The sequence below is a fragment of the Pimephales promelas genome, chromosome 12, assembly GCF_988280905.1.
Source record: "Pimephales promelas chromosome 12, fPimPro1.hap1.1, whole genome shotgun sequence".
Classification (NCBI taxonomy): Eukaryota; Metazoa; Chordata; class Actinopteri; order Cypriniformes; family Leuciscidae; genus Pimephales; species Pimephales promelas.
The window spans coordinates 35,146,364-35,169,200 of NC_142780.1; the positions used below are offsets into that span (position 1 = coordinate 35,146,364).

The following is a 22,837-nucleotide window of genomic DNA, read 5'->3' on the forward strand; positions in this document are numbered from 1 at the left end:
TGGCTCTGTTTTTCTGAATTAACGAGTTAATTTTTCATGAGAAAAATTTTTTTTTGCTCTGTTTTTCTGAATTAACGAGTTAATTCAGAAAAAACAGAGCAAAAACGTTTTTTCTCACGAAAAATTAACTCATTAATTCAGAAAAACAGAGAAAAAAATATTTTCTCATGAAAAATTAACTCGTTAATTCAGAAAAACAGAGAAAAACTTTTTTTCTCATGAAAAATTAACTCAATAATTCAGAAAAACAGAGCAAAAAAAAATTTCTCATGAAAAATTAACTCGTTAATTCAGAAAAACAGAGCAAAAAAAATTTTCTCATGAAAACTTAATTCAGAAAAACTGAGAAAAAAAATTTTCTCATGAAAAATTAACTCGTTAATTCAGAAAAACAGAGAAAAACTTTTTTTCTCATGAAAAATTAACTCAATAATTCAGAAAAACAGAGCAAAAAAAATTTCTCATGAAAAATTAACTCGTTAATTCAGAAAAACAGAGCAAAAAAAATTTTCTCATGAAAACTTAATTCAGAAAAACTGAGAAAAAAAATTTTCTCATGAAAAATTAACTCGTTAATTCAGAAAAACAGAGAAAAACTTTTTTTCTCATGAAAAATTAACTCAATAATTCAGAAAAACAGAGCAAAAAAAAAATTCTCATGAAAAATTAACTCGTTAATTCAGAAAAACAGAGCAAAAAAAAATTTTCTCATGAAAACTTAATTCAGAAAAACTGAGAAAAAAAAATTTTCTCATGAAAAATTAACTCATTAATTCAGAAAAAGAGAGTAGATTTTTTTTCTTCAAGTGAATGCAATACGCCTCCGTAGTAAATACATTTATAATGTTACAAAATATTCTATTTCAAATGAATGCAGATGAATGAATTATTTTGAACGTTCTATTCATCAAAGAATCCTAAAAAAATATACATATTTTCACAATTTTCACAAAAATGTGAAGCAGCAGCACAACTGTTTTCAACATTGATAATAATCATAAATGTTTCTTGAGCATCAGATCCTCATATTAGAGTGATTTCTGAAGGATCATGTGACACTGAAGACTGGAGTAATGATGCTGAAAATCACAGGAATAAATTACACTTTACTAGATATTCACATCTGTTTTATATTAAAATAATATTTTACAATATTACTGTTTTTGATGGAATAAATTCAGCCATGTTGAGCAGAAGAGATGAATAAAGCCGAGGTGGTGTGTGTTCTCCTGCAGGGTTGGCTGTGTGAACTCCTGCGCTGGAAGGAAGACCCGTCCCCGGAGAACCGCACGCTCTGGGAGAACCTCTCCATGATCCGCCGGTTCCTGAGTCTGTCCCAAATGGAGCGTGACGCCATCTATGAGCAGGAGAGCAACGGAGGACAGCAACACCATGTGGACAGACCACCTCACCTGATGCATGTGCCCACAGACCCCCTACAGGTCAGTCACACACACCATAGACCTTCACTTAACACAGATGAAAACCAGGCTGTGTATAGTCCACACTTTCCAGAACTATTTCATGGAGTTTCTTCTTCGGCTGGTGTGCGAGTGTGTTATTAAAGTCCCTGTAGTCATTAAGTGTATTCCTTAAAACTCATTTTTGATCACCAAAATTACATATTTTCTTCGTGGTTAACCCTTACCTGTCACCCCCCTTTTTAATAATTGACTTTAAAATGCACTATACAAACTTAAATGGTTGTAATTCAAGAATGCTTTGGAATATATACCCAAGTTTGGTCTTGTTTTAAAGAAAACAATCAGCAGATTATTACTGAAGTGAAAGCACTTCAAAAAATGTATGAAAGTATGAAAAAGTTATGGAAGTTATAATTTACAGTAAATCAAATATAATTTATTAATATATTTTTTTTTACTATAAAATAACTATAAAATGAAAGTTGTGTTCCAAAATATGGAACCTTGAGACTCAGACCTTTCTGACAATATGTGTTTTGTCAAGATTAGAAAAGGTTTTGATAATAAATTATGAAAGATGATGCCCAAAAGGGGAGGGGCCTAATAAAAAAAATACTGTTTCTATGGTAACGCAACGTCCAATTTCAAAACGGTTTTCACAGGATGAATTCTGAGTTTGTAAGCTTTCAAATGATACTTAATTTATGATAACTACTAAAATATGTGATATAATAATAATAAAAAAAATATATATATATAATATATATTATACTTTTTAGAGGACTTCTAACCTTACTGTTTAAATTATAATTTTATCTTTTTTTTATTGACAAATACTAATTATGTTTTATTATGAACTTTTAGCTCTAAAAACCAAAGTTTCAATTATTAAAAGTGTGTGCATCGACTTTTTGTGACCGAGATCAGAAACTCCTGTAATAACGTTGATTTTTCTTTGAGGCGCACTCTTGTCATAAATTCATTACTGTTCATTCATAATTTGTAAGAAAGAAACAACGCTAAAATATCTATTTAGGAGTCGTAGACCTTTCCAAAGATATATAGTTTGTCGTGACTGGATTAGGATTTAATAGTAATATAGTGAAGTAAATTTAGATTGCCCATATACGGGGGTTAAGGGGTTAAAATATCTTGAATGTAACTCGACACCCTTGCCTCATTTAGTATGCGCGGTTCTTTGAATATGCAAATGAGCCCCGCCTCACACATGGTTTGAGTGTATTAAAAACACCCCACACACACATATAAACAACATTAAAAAGTGGAGTTTCACCAAAGGGGGACTTTAAACAACATTACAATCCATTAATCAATCATTCCTGTCAGAAATGAAATACGCCGTTACCCCGAGTAAGGCTTATAGTTATTTAGCTAGTTATTTTTGTTGGAAATTCAATGGAAGAGGGTTTATGTATTAAATAACCATGTGGTAATGCCTTTATTTTTGTTGTATTTGACCAGAAACACGTCTAATTAGGACTCGTTTGATCATTTGAAGTGTGTAAGCGTAGCAGTCATTAGCAACATCGTTTGTCTGCGTTTAGATATTAAGGACAGCTAGCTATTTTCATAAATTCATCACTATTCAGAGTCTAAATTTAATCACAAAAATCCCCAAGTTCTTGTGGTTACAGCTGCGTATTTGATCAAATATTATTTTGTTTACTCGCAAGCATATGGTCATTCCAAGAAAACATTACGCAGGATGAAAAACATTTATTTTCAGCACTTAAATGCGGTGTGAAGATCAGCCGGATAAACTACAGCTTACACTTTACAACACTTTCACATCAGCTAGCATTTTCAACATACTACACTTTTAAATCAAAAAGATTAGCATTAGTTAATGCACTGTGAACTAACATGAACAAACAATGAATAATTCGAGATGATTGCACATTGTTAATGTTAGCTAATGCATTAATGCTAAGAAATGAGAGTTAATTGTTTTGCATTATTTACATAAACATAAATGCATGATGTGGGATAATAAAGCCATAAAATACAAAATGCCGTACAAAACTGATTTTTTTTACCTCTTATTCGCCTCTTTTACCTTTTATTTTATTGACTCGAAAGAAAAGATCAAATTATTCCTAATAAATGAATAAGTTTGACATCAGTGTAAAAGCATCAAATTATGAATTATTACATATAAATTATAAATATATGTTTTTATAGGCTATAGGATGTTTTTATATTATTTATTATATTTGTATATATTATATTTTATTAATATATATATATATATATATATATATATATTATTATATTTATATTTATTATTATTTTTATTGTTATTTACTCAATCCAAAAGATCAAATTATCAAACAAGAATTTATTTATTTTATTTTATTTTATTTTTTTATTTTATTTTATTTTAAGAAAAGTAAGGCCATACATTACTATTATTTTTACCTCGGTTAAAGAGTTTTTAGGTGTGACGTGATGCTAAGAAACGCGTTTTGATGAGCAAACACAAACACAAATCATTCTTATTGGTTTGAGAGTGTAAGATCACACTTGACCTTTAGCGCGCTGAGTGCCCGTTGTTGACCTTGATGTGTTGTACTTGCTCATGTCCCATTTATTTCTGCCTATTGTATTCCAGTGTCTTTGAAATGTTATCAGGAGACTAGTGCACTTGCAAAAATGTTATCAAGCATTCCCGCTCCCTTTGGGAATGTCCCAGGAAAAGCCGTGTGTATAGTGTGTGTGTGGAAAGAGCAGCCGCCGCGACAATGGCCCAACTCACACACAATGGCACATTTCAGAGCAAATGGGTCATGTGTTTAGATCGAGGAGAAACTGGCCTAAACACAGACACCGATAGCACATCTCTCAGAGGACACACACACACACACACCATGAGTCTGTGTTTACCGTGTTGAGCTACAGCGTTTCAATAGGGCTTGATAAGCAATCAACAGACCGCCACTTTAATGTGGATATTGTGATGAGTTTGTGTTGGTGAGAGTCCCACCGCTCATAGCAGATATCAGCGTTTATCATCACTGTACGGAGAAATCTCCTTATTTTAATCATTTTATTATATAATTAATGACTATAACTTCAAAGTTTAGTTTAGTTTAGTTTCGTAAGACCAATATATCAATTTATTCTTAACAAATAACATCTGACATCAATTAAAAAACTCCAAAATATTAAACAAATGTTTTATTTTATTGACTCAAACAAAAGATTAAATTATTCCTAACAAATTAATAAGTTGGACATTTTTACTTTACCTTTTACTTGATTTTATTTTATTTTAGTTTGACTATAATGGACTTTTTTACTTTACTTTACTTTACTTTAATTTACTTTATTTTACTTTATTTTATTTTATTTTACTTTATTTTATTTTATTTTGACTGTAATGAACTCGAAGCAAAATATCAAATTATTAAACAATGTTTCTCATTTTATTTTATTTTTTTTTACTTTAATTTACTTTATTATTTTATTTTATTTTGACTGTAATGGACTCGAAGCAAAATATCAAATTATTAACAACAATTTTTCTCTTTTATATTTTATTTTTGATTGTAATGATCTCTTTAGGACTTTAATTTACTTTACTATTTTTTTTTACTGTAATGGACTAAAAAAATATCAAATTATTAAACAATGTTTCTCATTTTATTTATTTTTACTTTACTTTAATTTACTTTATTATTTTATTTTGACTGTAATGGACTCAAAATATCAAATTATTAAACAATGTTTCTCATTTTATTTATTTATTTTTTACTTTAATTTACTTTATTATTTTATTTTATTTTGACTGTAATGGACTCGAACCAAAATATCAAATTATTAAACAACAATGTTTCTTTTATATTTTATTTTATTTTTGATTGTAATGGACTAAACAAAAAAAATCAAATTATTAAACAAGATTTTATTTTTATTTTTTTTTTTTCATTTTATTTTGGCCATAATAAAGAAAATCAAACCAAAAGAGAAAATGATTCTTAATAAGTAATAAGTCTGACATCGATGTAAATACGTCAAATAAATACTTTCTTAAACACTTCAACAGAGCAAAACTGATGTTATGTAATGTAAATTGTGTGTGTGTGTGTGTTTGTCAGACTCATCAGCACCCGTCCTCTCAGCTCCAAGCCCAGCTGCCCCTGCCTCACCCCTCTCAGCCTCCGCTATCCCAGCAGCCCCTGCAGCAGACGGGCCCTCGCCTGCCCCCCCGACAGCCCTCCATGGCCTCGCCGGCCGAGACGGAGGACGAGAACCGAAGCAAGAGCCGCCAGACCAACCGAATCTCCATGGAGGCGCTGGGGATCCTGCAGAGCTTCATTCAGGACGTGGGCCTGTATCCCGACGAGGAGGCCATACACACACTCTCGGCTCAGCTCGACCTGCCCAAACACACCATCATCAAGTTCTTCCAGAACCAGCGCTTCTACATCAACCACGCCGGCAAGCTGAAAGAGCCCGTGGGCTTCCCCTCGAACCTCAACCACAAGGACGAGGGGCTGACGGACTTCAAGGACAGCGAGTTGATGACCGAGCTGGACGAGAGCGCTCAGACCAACAACAGCATGTTCTCCGTTAAACTGGAGGAACACCTGGCCAACGAATCGCTCGCTATGGGGCCAGCCCAAACTGAGCAGGAGGCCAAAGAGTGACGGACCTCCATCAGCCCAATCTCGCTCCCGAGTCTGTGTTCCAGAAGACTTTTTACACCAGACTGAACGACACACAGATGATTCACTTTCACAGTTTTTGTAATGCGTGGATTATTTCACTGTAAAGACTCGTGCATCATTTCAATAATCTGCACAAACAAAATGTAAAAAAAAAAAAAAAAAAAAAACAACTTAAAGGAGTAGTTCACTCTTAAATGAAGAAAAATCATTTTTGAAAACCAGTTTTTTATGAAGTGAATGGCGATTTGGGCTGTCGAGCTTCAAAATGCACAAAAGCATTATAAACAGTCCATAGAAATCCATGCTGACCGCACACACTTTATAGCACAGTAACTGTTCTCAAACCGGACTAAGAAGTTTGAGATCAGTGCAAAAACTTCAAAATTATTAAACAAGAATTGTATTGTAATAACTTCATAGACCAATAGATAAGAAATCAAGTCTGACATCCATCGAAAACATCATGCTATGAGTTATTTTATGTCATATTAATGGAGTAGTTCACTTTTTTTTTTAAAAACTTTTGCTGATAATTTACTCACCCCCCTGTCATCCAAGATGTCCATGTCTTTCTTTCTTCAGTCGAAAAGAATTGAAGGTTTTTTGACGAAAGCATTCCGGGATTTTTCTCCATATAATGGACTTCAATGGGGTCCAAACGGTTCCAGATCCAAAAGAGAGTTTCAGTGCAAACTGGAAACTGTTCAAAGGGCTTTAAACGACACCAGACGATGAATAAGGGTCTTATCAAGCGAAACGAGCGGTCATTTATTAAATAAATAACAAAGTTTAAGTTTTATAAGCTTAAATGCTCGCCTTGCTCAGTACTGTGTGACTCTCCTGTTCAAACTCCTTCATCAAAATGAATGAATCTTTTTCTGAGTCAATTTGTTCGTTTCGTTCGTTGAATGAACCAAACGACTCGGAAAAAGATTTGTTCATTTTGATGAGCGAGTTCGAACAGGAGAGTCACACAGAACAGAGCAAGGTGAGCATTTGAGCTTATAAAACTTAAACTTTGTTATTTAATTTTTAAATGAGCGCTCGTTTCGCTTGATAAGACCCTTATTCATCGTCTGGTATCGTTTAAAGCCCTTTGAAGCTGCACTGAAACTCTCATTTGGACCATGAACCGTTTGGACCCCATTGAAGTCCATTATAAGAATGTTTTCATCAAAAACCTTAATTTCTTTTCGACTGAGGAAAGAAAGACGTGGACATCTTGGATGACATGGGGGCGAGTAAATTATCAGCAAAAGTTTAAAAAAAAAAGAAAAAAAAGTGAACTACTCCTTTAAAAGAACGTGGTTACGTGAAGTGTTTACGACGGCCCCAGTTCTCATTCACTTCTATTATGTGGAAATCTTCCTCATAGATCACTTTAAGATGAGCGAGAAAAACATGAACTATTCCTTTAAGCGAGCGGTATGTTGCTGTGGATATTTGCGACTGCACTTGTTAGCCTATCTGTTGTTTTTACACTGATTTTAAACTACTGGTTTAAAAAAAAAAAAGGAAAGTCAATGGAGTTTGATAGACTTTGATGTTTACGTATGTGATGTTAACTGGATTTTTATATAAAAAAGAAAAGAAAATGCATGAAATTGGAGACGAGGGGTGGACGAAGCACTGAAGTAACGGATCGCTCATTCTCTGGATCCCGATGACCTGCAGGGAAACCCGGGGAAGTCTTCTTCTTATTATCATTTGCTTTGAAGAAATATAAATATATATATAAATATATATATATATACATAGACATATATTAATTGTAAAAAAGTCTTAAAGAAACTATGCCAACAAATGCCTTGTACTATATGGCACTGCCGATGTTAGATTATTTTCGCTGTAAATCCTGGATTTCCACAGTTTCAAATGTGAATCACAATCTCGTTCGGTTCTCATCGTCGTCCTGCATTATTTATTGACGTAATCACGTTTCCGGAGCACTTCCGTCATTTGGCGCTTTTCGTTTTACTGATCTTTTTTCTATTTATAAATGTCATTTCGATGGGCAGTAAAATCAGAAGTGTCTTAACGTTTTAAATGGAGAAACATGTGCTTTAACGGTTGCCTAAAAAAGTGCTGTATGTCAAGCAACTCATGCTACGAGCTTCACAATTCATGTCGTATGCAATTTTTACTATCATGCAAATAAGCTTAGGTAAATGACTAACCTATAGAACACCTTAGAGAGAAAAACATATGCAATTTGTGTGAAATCGATGTTTGCGATGTGTCTTCCTTTGGTTAACGATCCAATTCAAAGCTATTCCTGTATAAATATGATGTATAAAAAAGTGGTTCTTTTTTATGAGTTTATTGCAATGAGAACACCAGTTATTTTGTTACGACTGACTGTTTTATAAGTGTTTCTTGGTTTCTTTACGCAGAAATGTTCTAACTAGGAGTGGTTACTGATTGTTAATGACACAATTGAACTGTTTGTATTGTACTCCGCAATCTTTGCGTTATAATGTGCATTAAAGAATATCCACAGCGCAGGCGCATCAGCTGGTCCTTTCACTGCAGTGTTAGCGTGTGTACGGCAAGCCGCGAGGATACTCCAGGTGAAGCTCTGACACACACTCGTGGAAATCGTGACCTCACAGCATCAGTGTTGCTTAGCCTACATGCATTTTTAGTGAGAAATATCACTCACGGTTTCTGATTTTTCAGGATGAGGGTAAGTTCTAAATCACTGGATTTCCAGCAAATGACTAGCCTATGTTATTATTTTTTGGCGAACTTTGTAGGCTATACGTGGTGTGGCGGGAGATGAACGCAAGTGTAGATAACTGTAATATAAAATACGCAACTTTCTGCACATGTCTCCCGAACTGCAGCTCACTCGTTTGTTGTCGGACTGACAGCAGTTTGTTATTATTGCAAGTGGGAAAATAACTTTCTTTTTCTTTTAAAGTGTGGAGTTTAATATTTTAATGTGTACACTAGCAGGCATCAAATTTCATGAAAATGTTAAATAAAATTCCTTATACCATGGAGGCCCTCGACTGAAATGTGTTCCAGGTTGATTTAGACTTAGAAATTGATCTGATATGGTCGCTTGTACGTTCTTAAAGTAGTTCACTTTATAAAAAAAAAAAACTTTTGCCGATAATTTACTCACCCCCATGTCATCCAAGATGGTCAAGAAGTCGAAAAGAAATTAATGTTTTTGATGAAAACATTCCAGGATTTTCTCCATATAATGGACTTCAATGGGGTCCAAACGGTTCAAGATCCAAATGAGAGTTTCAGTGCAGCTTCAAAGGGCTTTAAACGACACCAGACGATGAATAAGGGTCTTATCTAGGACCCTTCGAGTCATGACTCGAAGATTAAAAAGATTTATTCATTTTGATGAACAAGTTTGAACAGGAGAGTCACGAACGCGCATCACAGAACAGAGCAAGGGGACCATTTGTGCTTATAAAACTTAACTTTTTTATTTATTTTTGAATTGAGCGATCATTTTGCTTGATAAGAAAGAAAGAAATAATTAGTGATAATAATTAAAAATGTTTCTTGAGCAGCAAATCATCATAATAGAGTGATTTCTGAAGGATCATGTGACACTGAAGACTGGAGTAATGATGCTGAAAATTCAGCTTTGATCACGGTAATAAATGACAATTTACATATCATTCACATATAATGTATGTTGGGTAAATGACTTGTGATATAAATTTTATTAGCATTTATCATGTTTGTGTCACTAATGTAAAATACTAAAACAACTATAGTATTTAAAATTGTTTTGACAATTTAGTTAAATAATTGAACAACCAATATATTTATTTTTGACTTATATACAGGCATATGAATGTTTACATATTTAATATACCATATTTTAATTAAAGATACTCATTATATCAATACTAATAATTCAATGGAATGATTTCATTCAATTAGCCCACAGATTTTAATAAAAAAAAAAACAAATATGTCTGAAATGTATATCTAGTTCATGAAATTATTGGATAATAACCCCATGATTACAAGTTTGAAATTAAAATAATAAAAAGACTTTAACTATGCCACAGTGCCAATTCTGGGAGGACCATCATACTATGAACTTTTCATTCACCACAAATTCATTATTAAGAAATTTACACTCAAAAATGTTTTTACACTTTACTTTTTTAGTGTTTATTTAAAGACATGTATTTATTTATTTATTTATTCATTTTTATACCAATGTAAAAAAAATCACAGCAATATTTACTTAATTACATTTGTATTTAATTATTTTCATACAAGATAAATCTCCTTGTGTCAATTCACTTTCCCGAATATTTTGACATAAACGAATCAGCGTTTTAATCGGTTTTAATCGATTTTTAAAGGAGTCGTAGTAAAACATCGCGAGAGCGATTAAAGAGAAGACGCTCCAAATGCGTTTGAATTGCTCTCGCGATACTTTGATATCATACGTCGAACACAACTGACGTGTCGTGACGAGAAGGATTGTACTGGAAAAAAAAAAAGAGAAGGATTGTACTGGAAGCAAACGTGTGGCAGAGGTAAGTAGTAGAAATGCCAGTTTAACCAGTTAGAAATTGATGGAATTAACATTAATGCTAAATACTAGAACTAATGTCTGTTATTTGAATCGCATATTCTCTAAAAATTCACGATGCGTCATCAATCCGGAAGTCGGCCATTTTGGAGGCACAGAACATAAACAATGCCATTGAACAGAACGGACTCGCAAATTTGGCTGATTATTTCTGCTGAAAAATGGTCGAGTTTTGATCTTTACTAATCGGTCGCATCGGGAAAATGCCTTTCGAGTTCTATAGACTGTCAAAAGTTAAAGAGAAGAGTGCGAAAAACTGATAAAAGTAGGCGTTTGCGGTTGAGAGAGGCACAGCATCAGCTCATCAGCCACATGTGTAAATGAAGTGTTTACTATGGCCTTAATGTTAACGTAATAACTATGGCTACATTCACACTGTCAGTCTAAATTCGTATATCTTTGTTTCCGATTGGAATCTGATCTATAATGATTTCCACACTGTTTTTCGCAACTGTTCAGATCCGATTTGTAAGTCCATGCAGCTCTCGGGCAATACGGCACTGACATTGACACTGATGGAGGGGTTTGCATTTCAGAGATGTTTTCTTATTTAATTTTTACAACATGGATATATGTGTAGTCACCGCCGCGCTGGACTATATTGTCCTGGTATTTGAATAGGTTTTCAAACCACATATGGATGTAGCTTGAAACGGATTTCATGTGCTTTTTTTGGGCTGACAATCTGAACGTAGCCTATGAAGGAAGAATTGCAGTACGGGCTAGATAAGCTATCTTGTTCGTACCATACATGAGTCATACATTTATAAGAATATAATTTGTGGTGCTGTGAGGGTGTTTCTGTGGGAGTGATTTGAAATGGGAACACAAAAATGATATTTAATGTATTCTCTCGTTCATCGAGAAGTTTACCCAACTATGACGACTTACCGGAAATGTGAAAAAAGGCCCATCACATATTTTCTTGAATTTTATAGGCTATATAATGTAGGGTCTATTGAAAAACTGACACGCAGGTTAAGGTATATAAGTAACAGGAAATTAATGTTGAATATTTTGATAAAAAATTTGTATTTAAAACATTACTCCATTTGAATTAACGCTCAAATTAAAACTGATGTACATTTTTGTTGTTGTTTCACAGCTGTATCCATACAGCGGGTTTGGTTAAGAACGATCATTCACAGTTTGTGTTGGACTTACATGTTCTGTCTGCCTTCAAATCTTTGAAATATTTTTAGTATTGTTGATGCCATTAACCTCGTAAACTTTGATAAATCTAGTGATTGTTTGGTTTTGGTTTCGTAAAAAAATACCCAGCTGACCTGGGTCCATGTGAAAGGGCAGATATATAAATCTATCCTGTCATATTTAGCTGTCAGTATAGTCCATTCAGAGAACACTGATGTAATGCTTCAAATGAACCCCGTTGTTATAAATTGCCCCGCTTTCCTTTTTCAAAATCTGGGTCACTTGTAGGGCCTGAAATCAGCAAACAGGCTCAGCTGGGCTTCTTAATGACCTAATGGATAATCATGTTTATTTTTTGCCTTCACTTATACTTTACATAACATAAGAAAGAAGGGCACGTTTAACTCGGTTGTATTTCAGGATGGGCATCATTGTTAAACTCATTTTTTAGTGTTGTTATGGAATTGACTGTACCCCAAATTGCATTGAAAAAACAAAAAAAAAACAAAGCTCTTATAACAATGGAAACATCTATATGCGTTTCATTTTATGAGCTAAAAAAAAACCTAGCTCAATTTAATGATTGACATTACCATCATTTTTTTAATAGCATTTCATTAGATCAAAAAACTGTTTCCAAGACCTTTTGCACCTTTGGGCCAGACAGCTTCTGAGTTTTTCCATTGTTGGTGAATGTAAGTTCATGACGTTCCGCGCCGTAGACGGATCCAGTGGATTTTCGGGGTCAGACATCACTCGTCATGGGATGGGTCAGGGGTCACTCGTCATGCGGTGGGTCAGACTCAGAGGTCACCCGTCATGCGTTGGGTCAGACTCAGAGGTCACCCGTCATGTGTCGGGTCAGGGGTCACTCGTCATGCGGTGGGTCAGACTCAGAGGTCACTCGTCATGCGTTGGGTCAGACTCAGAGGTCACCCGTCATGCGTTGGGTCAGACTCAGAGGCCACTCGTCATGTGTCGGGTCAGGGGTCACTCGTCATGCGTTGGGCCAGACTCAGAGGTCACTCGTCATGCGTCGGGTCAGGGGTCACTCGTCATGCATTGGGTCAGACTCAGAGGTCACTCGTAATGCGTTGGGGCAGACTCAGAGGTCACTCGTCATGCGTCGGGTCAGAGGTCACTCATCCACTAGAACTAGACTCATGTACCGCCGTTACCGGAAGCCAAGTCAAGTCACCTTAATTTATAGCACTTTTTACAATACAGATTGTTTCAAAGCAGCTTGTGTATGTGTATATATAGCTGCTCTGGAGAAAAACATGAAGTCGTCATCTGGCTTGTTATTATTAAGCCAGTTATTATGGTTTATAAATATGGATTTTTTTTATTATTTTTTTTATTTTTGCAAAATCGCATGGCTTCTCTTCAGAAGGCTTTTACCCCTGGAGTTGTATTGATTACTTTTATGATGGATGGATGTGCTTTTTTGGGCTCAAAATCGAAGGCACCTTTCCATGCCATTTATAAAGCTTATAAGAGCAAGATTTAAAAAAATATATATAACTCAGATTGTATTGGCTGAAAGAAAGTCATATACACCTAGGATGGCTTGAGGGTGAGTAAATTATGGGATAATTTTTTGGGTGAACTAACCCTTGAAGTCACTTTTGACAGTCAAATATTACATTTAGTAATGTTTGTTCTAGCCTATCAATCATTTTTTCCGCCCAATATTTTATCTGCTTATTTTTAAAAAATATTTTTGGAGAGGCAAAAAAGAAAAAGGCCTAATTTTGCAGTATGTATACTGTACAAAGTGTGTACACTTTTGCATGCATGAAAGATCCAGATGATGCACTGCGTTTGTCAAACTGTGCAACCAATACTGCTATTCGTCATGTTTTATTTGCCCTCGGGTTGTTCCGAACTGTCTGTCGCTGTCTTTCTTCTGTGAAAGACAAAGGAGATGCCACATGCATATTGTCTCACATACTACTTTTTTGAAAAAATATTAGACGGCACAAAGAGCCCCTGGTTTGTACGTGGTGCTGTTGTAAATAGGAGAGATGTGTTGAACAACCTCTCAGCACAGCTGGATGGCCTGATAAACCAGTAAGAGCTACCCAGTCCAAACATCCTGATGGATGTAAAGGTTTCCTCTGAGCAAACATCTGAAGAAGAGGCAGGCTGGACGGGAAACCTTACAGAGCAGCCAGAATCTGAGAGTTCACCTCCCATGAGTCAGATACTCACAAACTGCACATGAGATGCTGCAAAAATAGTACAAGGTGTTTGCATGTATGCTGTGCATGTTTTTGCATGCATGAAAGGCCGATGTCATATTGTGTTTGTTAAAATGCGCAACCAAAACTGCTATTTGCCCATGGGTTGTTCCAAACTCGTTGCATATTGCATCGTACATCGTTTTATTTCTTGCATGGAGGTGTTGCACATTGTCCCGCATACTACTTTTTTGAAAAATAGTACAATACTGCGCAGAATGCAACACAGCCGAGGAGTGTAAAATTAATCAGATTCAGGAGGTCCAATCAGATTGCGGTCTGTGTCCTGATGACTAATTAGATCTGTAGTCTCTTGATCAGTTTCTTCCAAGCCTGTGGTCTCTCACAGAACAAGCATTGCTCAGCTCAATTAACCCACCCCAAACTCTGCGCCTTGCGAAAATAATCAAATTTAATGGTGTAATTGTACAGCAAGGCACCATTTTACCTCGTTCTGAACCTATATATAATAGATTCAAAACCTGAACAAAACACTGATGACCCTCTACAAAACAGGTCGGTGGAGATCAAGATATCATCATGCTCAATATTTATCAGCGACGATCTCAAACACCTCCACTTTGCGGCTAAATTGAGATGTTGCCAAGCAACCGGATGGTATAGTGCCAGGAGCGCAGCTTTACAGCGTCCCCAGTCGTGTCTTTATCTCTTACAAACACTAGACTGTCTGCCTTTTTCTGTAGAACGAGTTTAAAGGTATCGACGTGAATGTAAGTTTCCGGGTAAACTGCTAACTCACGGTATTACTGTCTTACTGAAATACTTCTGCTGATCAGCTTTGAGCCACTGTTACCTAAAACTGTCAATTAATGCAGATTATCTGTCGTTCTTACTACTTTGAGTTAGTGTTGTTAAAAGTACAGACTTCGGTAACAAGTCGATACTGAAATTTAAAAAAAATGTGACTGTGTTGAGCGCTGCTGAGCGTAATCATACACTAGGGCTGGGTAATAAATATCGATTTCTCGATACTAATCGATTCTCATTTTTACGAACCGATATCGATTATTAAATCTCAAGAATCGATTAGTCATCCTGTTTCATTTGAATGCATGGGACATTGTATCGCGGCTGCGCGCATCCAAAAAATCGTAATAATCTTTGTCCTTTGTTACTATTGATATGAAACGAAGTCTCAATTTTCAAATTATGTCCATTTTCTTTAGAAATTCAAAAACATAAATAGTGTTTTGTCGCTGTGGCGTGAGATCGCTCTGGAGAAGCAGCAGCCAGTCCCTCCAGAAAAACGTGATTATGCGATCGCTGAATTCAATGCAAAATCAGCCAAAGTCCGCATATTTATGCGGGGGCCGCATTTTTTCAAATACGCCGCACTTTCGCAGCATAAATTGCCGATTTCCATGCAAAATATGCGGGGTTTGCATAATTTCATAATCCTCGCATTTTCGTTGCAAAAAAAGTCACATGCATCTTAGCAGAAAGTTGAAAAATGTTGCAATTGCTTCACACAAGAGCAGCCATTTCCCCCTGTTTCCATGGGAATGTTATGAAGTGACGCAATTACGCGACGCCGGACAGACTCACGGAGGGGATGGACATCTCACAAATCGAACTCGTATAACTGTCTGTCACACGTTCTACTGTCACATCGTTACTTAATAAACAACATAAGATAAAAGAAGCAGCATCAAACAGAAATTACCCGCACACATGGGGCGTTCGAGGCGCACATATAACACTGCAGAGAGTTCAACAGGGAGCGCGCAGCTCTTAAAGGGGCCACACCTTATTTACGCTCGTTAGAGTCCGAAATAAAACAAGATGCGAAATTAAATATTCCCAGCACTTTCTATGATGTAGTATGCTTGCTTATCAAAGGAAGTAATAAGAAATGACTCTTACATTAACAGGATGTTGGGGGAATCACTTTTTTCTCTTTTTCATCAAACCGCAATTTTTGCAAGTTCCCTCAATTTTTGCAAATTCCTGCAATTTCATCGCATAAAATTGCATAAATATCCCGCATATTCCATCGCATTTTTAAAGAAAACGGGCCGCGTAATCAATACATTTTTGCCCGCAACAATCACAAAAAAAACTCAGCGTTTTTCTGGAAGGACTGAGTACTATTATGGGAAATGTTATAAATAAATCGCTAATTTTTTCACAAATTTTTGGAAATTACCACCACAAAATCAGTCATTTTGATCGCAAAAATCAAAAAAAAAAAATCGTGAAATCCTGGAGGGACTGAGCAGCGCTGATCTCTCTTCCGGGTTAATAATACCAGGTACAGCGCCAAATAAACATGAATGAGCATCTGAAAGTGTGTTAAAGATAGCGTACAACTTATCGAAATCCGTATCATGTCACATTGATTCGCTCAATCAGCGTTTCAACCGTGGAAAGACGTCAGTTAAACAGCTTGTAATCAATGTCATCGTCATATTTACCTCAGAAAACCCACATAAACTCGTTAGTCAGCTACAAAAAAAGATAATTCTAGAGAGGAGCATTTTGCTAAATATATACACCATATTACATATGCATTATAATCTTAATGTTCTTCAATATTTAATGCATATTTGAATAAATCTGGCAAGTTTTGTATGACAGCCACCATTTAAATGTTTATATTTCATAATCTTCTTATCATAAAAATAAATAAAAGTGTAATTTAAGTGTTTGTATAGCTACAAAACAGTTCATTATTACCTTCATATTAGGCTAATGAAGCCTATAGGCTACAACTAGACTCCCATAGTTTACAGCATTAGTTAAGAGATTTGATTTCCTTGAGAAAATTTGCCATTTATTGTAACTCATATCCAAAATAATCAATATTGAATCGGAATCGAAATCGAATCGAATTGCAAGCTTGTGAATCGAAATTGAATCGAATTGTGAAATTTGTGTCAATACCCAGCCCTATCGCAGAAGCTCTTGCAATCCACCGACATCATGTCGACATGTTGATTATAAAGTATATTTGAGATTATAGTTTGAATGAATCCCTTGATATATTGACATTTCAGTACAGAATGGCTATTTTGGCATCATCCTGATTATTGTATAAGCATTCGTTTCATGTCGTTGAACAGAAGAGAGGCTCTCAGGAGTGAGCGTAAAGGTTGCATTCTTTTGATTTTCTCCTTCACATTAAAATCAGTCTACAGGCTTTCAGAGAAGTCGGACAATGTCTCATTTAGGTTTTGTTACAAGCTGTTCACAGTGGCATTAAAAAGATGATTAATGCATGACAAATCCAATAGATAGATACGTAGTAAAGTGTTTTGTTTTGTAAATGTAATCATTCGAATGTCATTTAAATATCACTTTTAACATTTTCTTTGTACCGTTACAACGTTCTTGCTGTCAAGTGCTTATGCAAGCGGCGTAGACCGTAATCGAATGCAGGTTCAATAGCTAGTTCTTTATTTATTTTTCACAGCAGGAATGGTTCAGTCGAGGTAAAATACTCTGAACAACACAACCATAGCCATTTACTCACTAGGTGTCCACTTATTCATTTTCAGGAAATTTAGCTGAAGTGGCCTCTTATTATCTGAAGTACTAATTGAACCTATTTTCCTTTTCGAAGCCTGTCTACCTGCATTCATTTTAAAGCAATAACTCATGGATGAGCAACACCACTCATCGGCAACCACTCACACTGATGGCTCCACTTACACGGTGACCAAAACATCAGCACCAGATCACGAATCGCCATGACTTTATCTCAGCGTTATGCAATTTAATCACGGCCAGTACAGTTTCATGCAAACTGTTGAATTTCCTAAAGGCCGCATAGCATACGTCCCAATGCACAGATTTGAATGACAGGTCTAAAATAATTATACATTAGGATTAGAGCCCGACCGATTAAGGATTTTGAAGGCCGATACAAATATTTGTTGGTTTTAAAATCCGATATATCGGCCGATATATATATATATTTTTTTTCAAAAAACGTGCAACAAAACATTAACAGATTTCCCTAACATTAGTAATTTGTGGCTATTTTTGAGTTTTAACTAAAATAATATGATAATGCATTTAAAAAAAACTTTATTTTTTTTAAAACTTTCGTTTATTTTATTGTCACAACAAAACAGACGGATGATAGTTGCATTAGCTTGCTTTGTGGTTAGCTAGTCTATGATGAGCTATAATTTAGCAATGGATAACGTCATACTGCAAATTGTAAAACAAAAATTTTCAACATAACAGGCCGAGGAGAGATGATGCGTCTCATTGCTATAACTGTCATGCGCTATTAAAGAAATACTTCAGTCACGTTGTCAAAAGTTAAAAGGACACTGTAACAACGAAACGTAACTATTACTAGCTAATTCCGCTTCACTCTCGGCTTATTTAACTGCAGCAAAACTGGACATGATAGTCACAAATTTTGTCCTGCTTATTTGAGTTAAGAGAACTGATGGGGATGATCTTTTAATTGTTATTCAAGCAATGCATGTATCGTGACCAACTCAACGAGTGTTGCCAACAGGAACGGTGTAGAGCGCCCTCTGGTGGACAGACTATACAACTCCAACTCTCATGACATGGTTCAAGCGTGTTTCGTCCATTTTTATTTTATTTTTGAAATATTCATTTATCGGCCATTATAACTACCGATAGTTTGGAAAATGCCTAATATCGGCCGATACTGCCGATATATCGGTCTGGCTCTAATTAGGATTGTTTGACTGGTGCCTGGATGGATTTTCCAGGAAACTTTATAGTTTTTATGTTCGAGCTCGAGGGAAAAAAAAAAAAACATTTCTGCACTGCGTTGGATTGCAACTTGTTGTTAAATGTAAAATCAAGGTCCTTAAGCAAAACCGGCGGGTTAATGTATAGCATTTCACTTTGTTACATAAAAAAAAAACACCTATGATGTTCTCTTCTCGTGAGTGATATAGTTGTCTGAAATCCTTTTAACGACGCTTAATTTAACAAAAATCATTTGCAGAGGTGTTTGTGGTACAGTAGGTGCATTGTGGGTAACTCACAACAACATTTAAGCCTAACGGTTCTTTCTGCCGCTCCGGCTCCGCATCCATTAATGTGACGAGCAGAATAACACTTCAAGTTGGGCTTCTCGCACCTGTTTGTTTAAACTATCAATGAATATAATTTCCACCTGGAACTACTTTAGCCACACCGAAAGCAAGCCTTCCCGCAAAACAGCTAGACCGAGCGTATACGCAACTTACACCTAGCTAGCCATCATGCACAGAGGAAAAATCCAACAAATAAAGATAAAGGCGAAAAAAAGGTTTTTAAGTGTTTAAATGGATGGAACAGCTGTGGAGGGATGAATAACTCGTTAGCTCTGTGCATTTTAAGCCATTATACCCACACCTCTCACCTAGCCTCATTTGCAAAAAGGACAGGATTGAGGTGCTAATTAACGTGATAAAGAGTTGAGCAAATCTGATGGTGGCTCTGGATTTTTGGAGGGAAAAAACTAATCTGTTACATCTGTATTCTCCAACACTCAGAAAGATGTGACTTTCATGTTTAATTAATTAAACGTTCTCTTTAACTGTATCTTGACAAATACAAGCCAATTAGAAATGGAGGAGAAATGTTTGTGACTAATTAATGGTTGATTTCAGGGGGGAAAAAAAGTCTAAAACTTGGAACCGATTTTAACTTGCAACAGTAGTCTCACACCTGGATTTTCACAGCACTAAATGCTGATTAGCAGGAAAATAAAGCATGGTGTGGCGCAGTTAAAGTGAAGCATCACCTCTCAACGCTTTAACGGAGATGAATAGGGCTAATTCACCAGCGATGGGTGGGGCTGTTGCATTAATTGAACGCAGGCGAAACTCCAAACTGTTTTGAGGCTGATTTACCTCGGTTTGTTTGAAGCTCGCTTAATTACTCGTGAAGTGTTTTTGATCTCATCTAGGAGTTATTACAAAATAAAAGTCCTTTCCCTACCTTTTTTTTCTGTGTATGTCACAGTTAATAGTTCGCTTAAAAAAAAAACAAAAAAAACGTTTGCTGATAATTTACTCGCCCCCATGTCATCCAAGATGTCCAGGTCTTTCTTTCTTCGGTTGAAAATAAATGGAAAACATTCCTGGATTTTTCTCCATATAATGGACTTCAATGGGGTCCAAACGGTTCAAGGTCCAAATGAGAGTTTCAGTGCAAACTGTTCAAAGGGCTTTAAACGATTCCAGACGATGAATAAGGGTCTTATCAAGCGAAACGAGCGGCCATTTAAAAAAATAAATGACAAAGTTTAAGTTTTATAAGCTCAAATGCTCGTCTTGATCTGTTCTGTGATGAGCGTTCGTGACTCTCCAGTTTGAACTCAAAATGAACGAATCTCGTTGAATGAACAAAATGCCTCGAAAAAAAGATTCGTTCATTTTGATGAACAAGGTCAAACAGGAGAGTCAAGCATTTGTGCTTATAAAACTTAAACTTTTTTATTTATTTTTTAAATGAGCGATCGTTTCGCTTGATAAGACCCTTATTCATCGCCTGGTGTCGTTTAAATCCCTTTGAAGCTGCACTGAAACTCTCATTTGGACCTTGAACCGTTTGGACCCCATTGAAGTCCATTATATGGAGAAAATCCTGGAATGTTTTTAATTTCTTTTTAACTTCTTGACCATCTTGGATGACATGGGGGTGAGTGAACTTTTAAAGTGAACTACTCATTTAAGTGACAGTTCCCTATACAATTTTTCTAAAGCAGTCGTTGCCAAACTGACGCAAACAATGCGCGAGACATTCTGCTCCACCTTAAAATAACATTAAAGCAAACGTTGCCACATGTAAGTGAGAGGTCAGCCTCTTCTTTTGCATTCAAAACTGCACATGCAGTACACTGTCTGGATCCAAAGCATGCTAAATTACTGATGGTGAGTAATAAATGACAGAAATTTTGTTTTTGGGTGAACTAACCCTTTAAATTCCTCGGGGTACGCCATTCTAAAAAGTTTGGGAACCACTGCTGTAAAGCAAATTTTACAAGTTTTTTTTATTTAGTTTAAGTTAGTCACAGTTCTCCTCTTTGCATTATTTTGATGACGATATCGATTTCTGAGACCTAAATTATTGTTATATATTATATATGCCGGGCGGTATGACCAAATTTTGGTATTCACTTTTACTTGACCTTCATGCAAGTTTATAGTGGCTTATTTTACTGTCACTGTCAGGATATAAAAAAAAAAAACATTGTTATGTGAAATAAACATATACTACATTTAAAACGGGGGAAATCAAATAAATGTATAAAATTAAATTTATCCTTAATATTGTTTTAATTGTAGAATTGCAACCTTTAATATTCAAACTTACACTGAAAGTTTGCTTAAACTGGGAAATATATCTAAAAATTGTGTATTTATGGAATTCGATGCAGCCTATATGATTTTTTTTTTTTCATTTTAACACAATATCCATGGATCCAGTTATAAACAATATGTGTAATGTTATATTATAATATATATGTATAGTGCTTAGTCTGCACTCTTTGGTTTGAAGTTTTTCCTGTTAGGATGACTAGTTATTTTTGATTATAGTGTGTGTGAAGTGTAGGCCTTTTTTTCTTTCTAATTTGAGCACAACACATGTTGAAGTGCCTCAACTTGGTCACAGGAAATTTGAGTTTTTTTCTTTTTTTTGATGTATGTGTAAGTTTATATCCGTCGTCACCCAATAGTTCATACGCAGCTCATAGACTGACAGAACAAAAGCCCAGAGTCGTTAAATGCCACAGCACACACATCAGTCTCTCGTACCACTGAATTGTTAAATGATGCCGTACAACATCATCATTTCCCTAACTAGACAGCTCCACAATTCATCCAGAGTGCATTTCTTCTCTTATCGTTTACACGTCATTTCCGAGTAATTCACACATGCTGAAACTCGTTTGAAAGGAGCCGAGCGACACAAATAACATCACCGTCATCTGAGACAGGATATGCTCCAATAACAAAAGTCTGTCAGAGAAATTCACAGTATTGAGTACAGGACGAGATTTCTGCAGGGCCATAAAAATGCCCTTTGTGCCTCAACGTTTCCCACAATTCATCCCGAGCAAAATGATCATTCTCTTGGGAATGGGATCTTGCACTGCATGTTCAACTCCCAAAATAATGCACTCGTACTTGCATATCATCAACCCACAGTTGATTTGAAGTACTTTTGGAAGGTTCACATAGACATTTCACACGTGCAAAATTATTTTTAAACGGCTATGCATCATTAATTTATAGTTCATTGTACTTTTTAAAATGAACACTCTAAAATTGCTGGGTTGTTTTAACCCAACAAACCCAGCCATTGGGTTACATTTTTTTTAATTACATTTTTATTTTAACCCAACATTTGGGTTTGTCCATATTTGACCCAAAGTTGGGTTAAAACAACCCAGCATTTTTAGAGTGAACTAAACTGCAAAACATTGTCTGCATTTTTGTCTTTCTGGTCAAAATATAAAAATATGAATCATTTCAAATGCAATTTAACCTTTTTTCCAGAGAATATATGAAGAGTTCAGATGCAAAAGCCTCTAAGTGCCATTTGAAATTTTCTTCTAAAATGATAATTTTTATCGAGCTTGTATATTTAAGTTCAGTGATTTCACTTAAATGGCAATGAAGATTACCTATTAATTGTCATTTAAGTGAAATTACTGAACTTAAATATACAAGCTTGATAAAAATGGTCATTTTAGAAGAAAATTTCAAATGGCATTTAGAGGCTTTTGCATCTGAACTC

The 22,837-nt window shown here is 35.4% G+C and overlaps 1 protein-coding gene and 1 long non-coding RNA gene across 13 annotated transcripts in view; both read left to right on the forward strand.

Annotated features, from left to right (window-relative positions):
• satb1b (SATB homeobox 1b) overlaps window positions 1-6,624 on the forward strand; it is a 105,221-nt gene extending 98,597 nt beyond the window's left edge. For all 6 annotated transcript variants that reach the window (XM_089118082.1, XM_039688731.2, XM_089118085.1 and 3 more), the window contains 2 exons: window positions 1,236-1,442; window positions 5,543-6,624. In XM_089118082.1, coding sequence (XP_088974208.1) covers window positions 1,236-1,442; window positions 5,543-6,094 — 759 coding nt within the window. In that variant the 3' untranslated portion in view covers window positions 6,095-6,624. The remainder of the gene's footprint in view (window positions 1-1,235; window positions 1,443-5,542) is intronic.
• A 3,927-nt stretch (window positions 6,625-10,551) lies between these two features.
• LOC120491131 (uncharacterized) overlaps window positions 10,552-22,837 on the forward strand; it is an 87,231-nt gene continuing 74,945 nt past the window's right edge. For 6 of the 7 annotated variants that reach the window (XR_016145879.1, XR_016145881.1, XR_016145878.1 and 3 more), the window contains exon 1: window positions 10,552-10,641. This is a non-coding gene — a long non-coding RNA (uncharacterized LOC120491131). The remainder of the gene's footprint in view (window positions 10,642-22,837) is intronic. The other variant, XR_016145882.1, reaches the window with a different exon arrangement.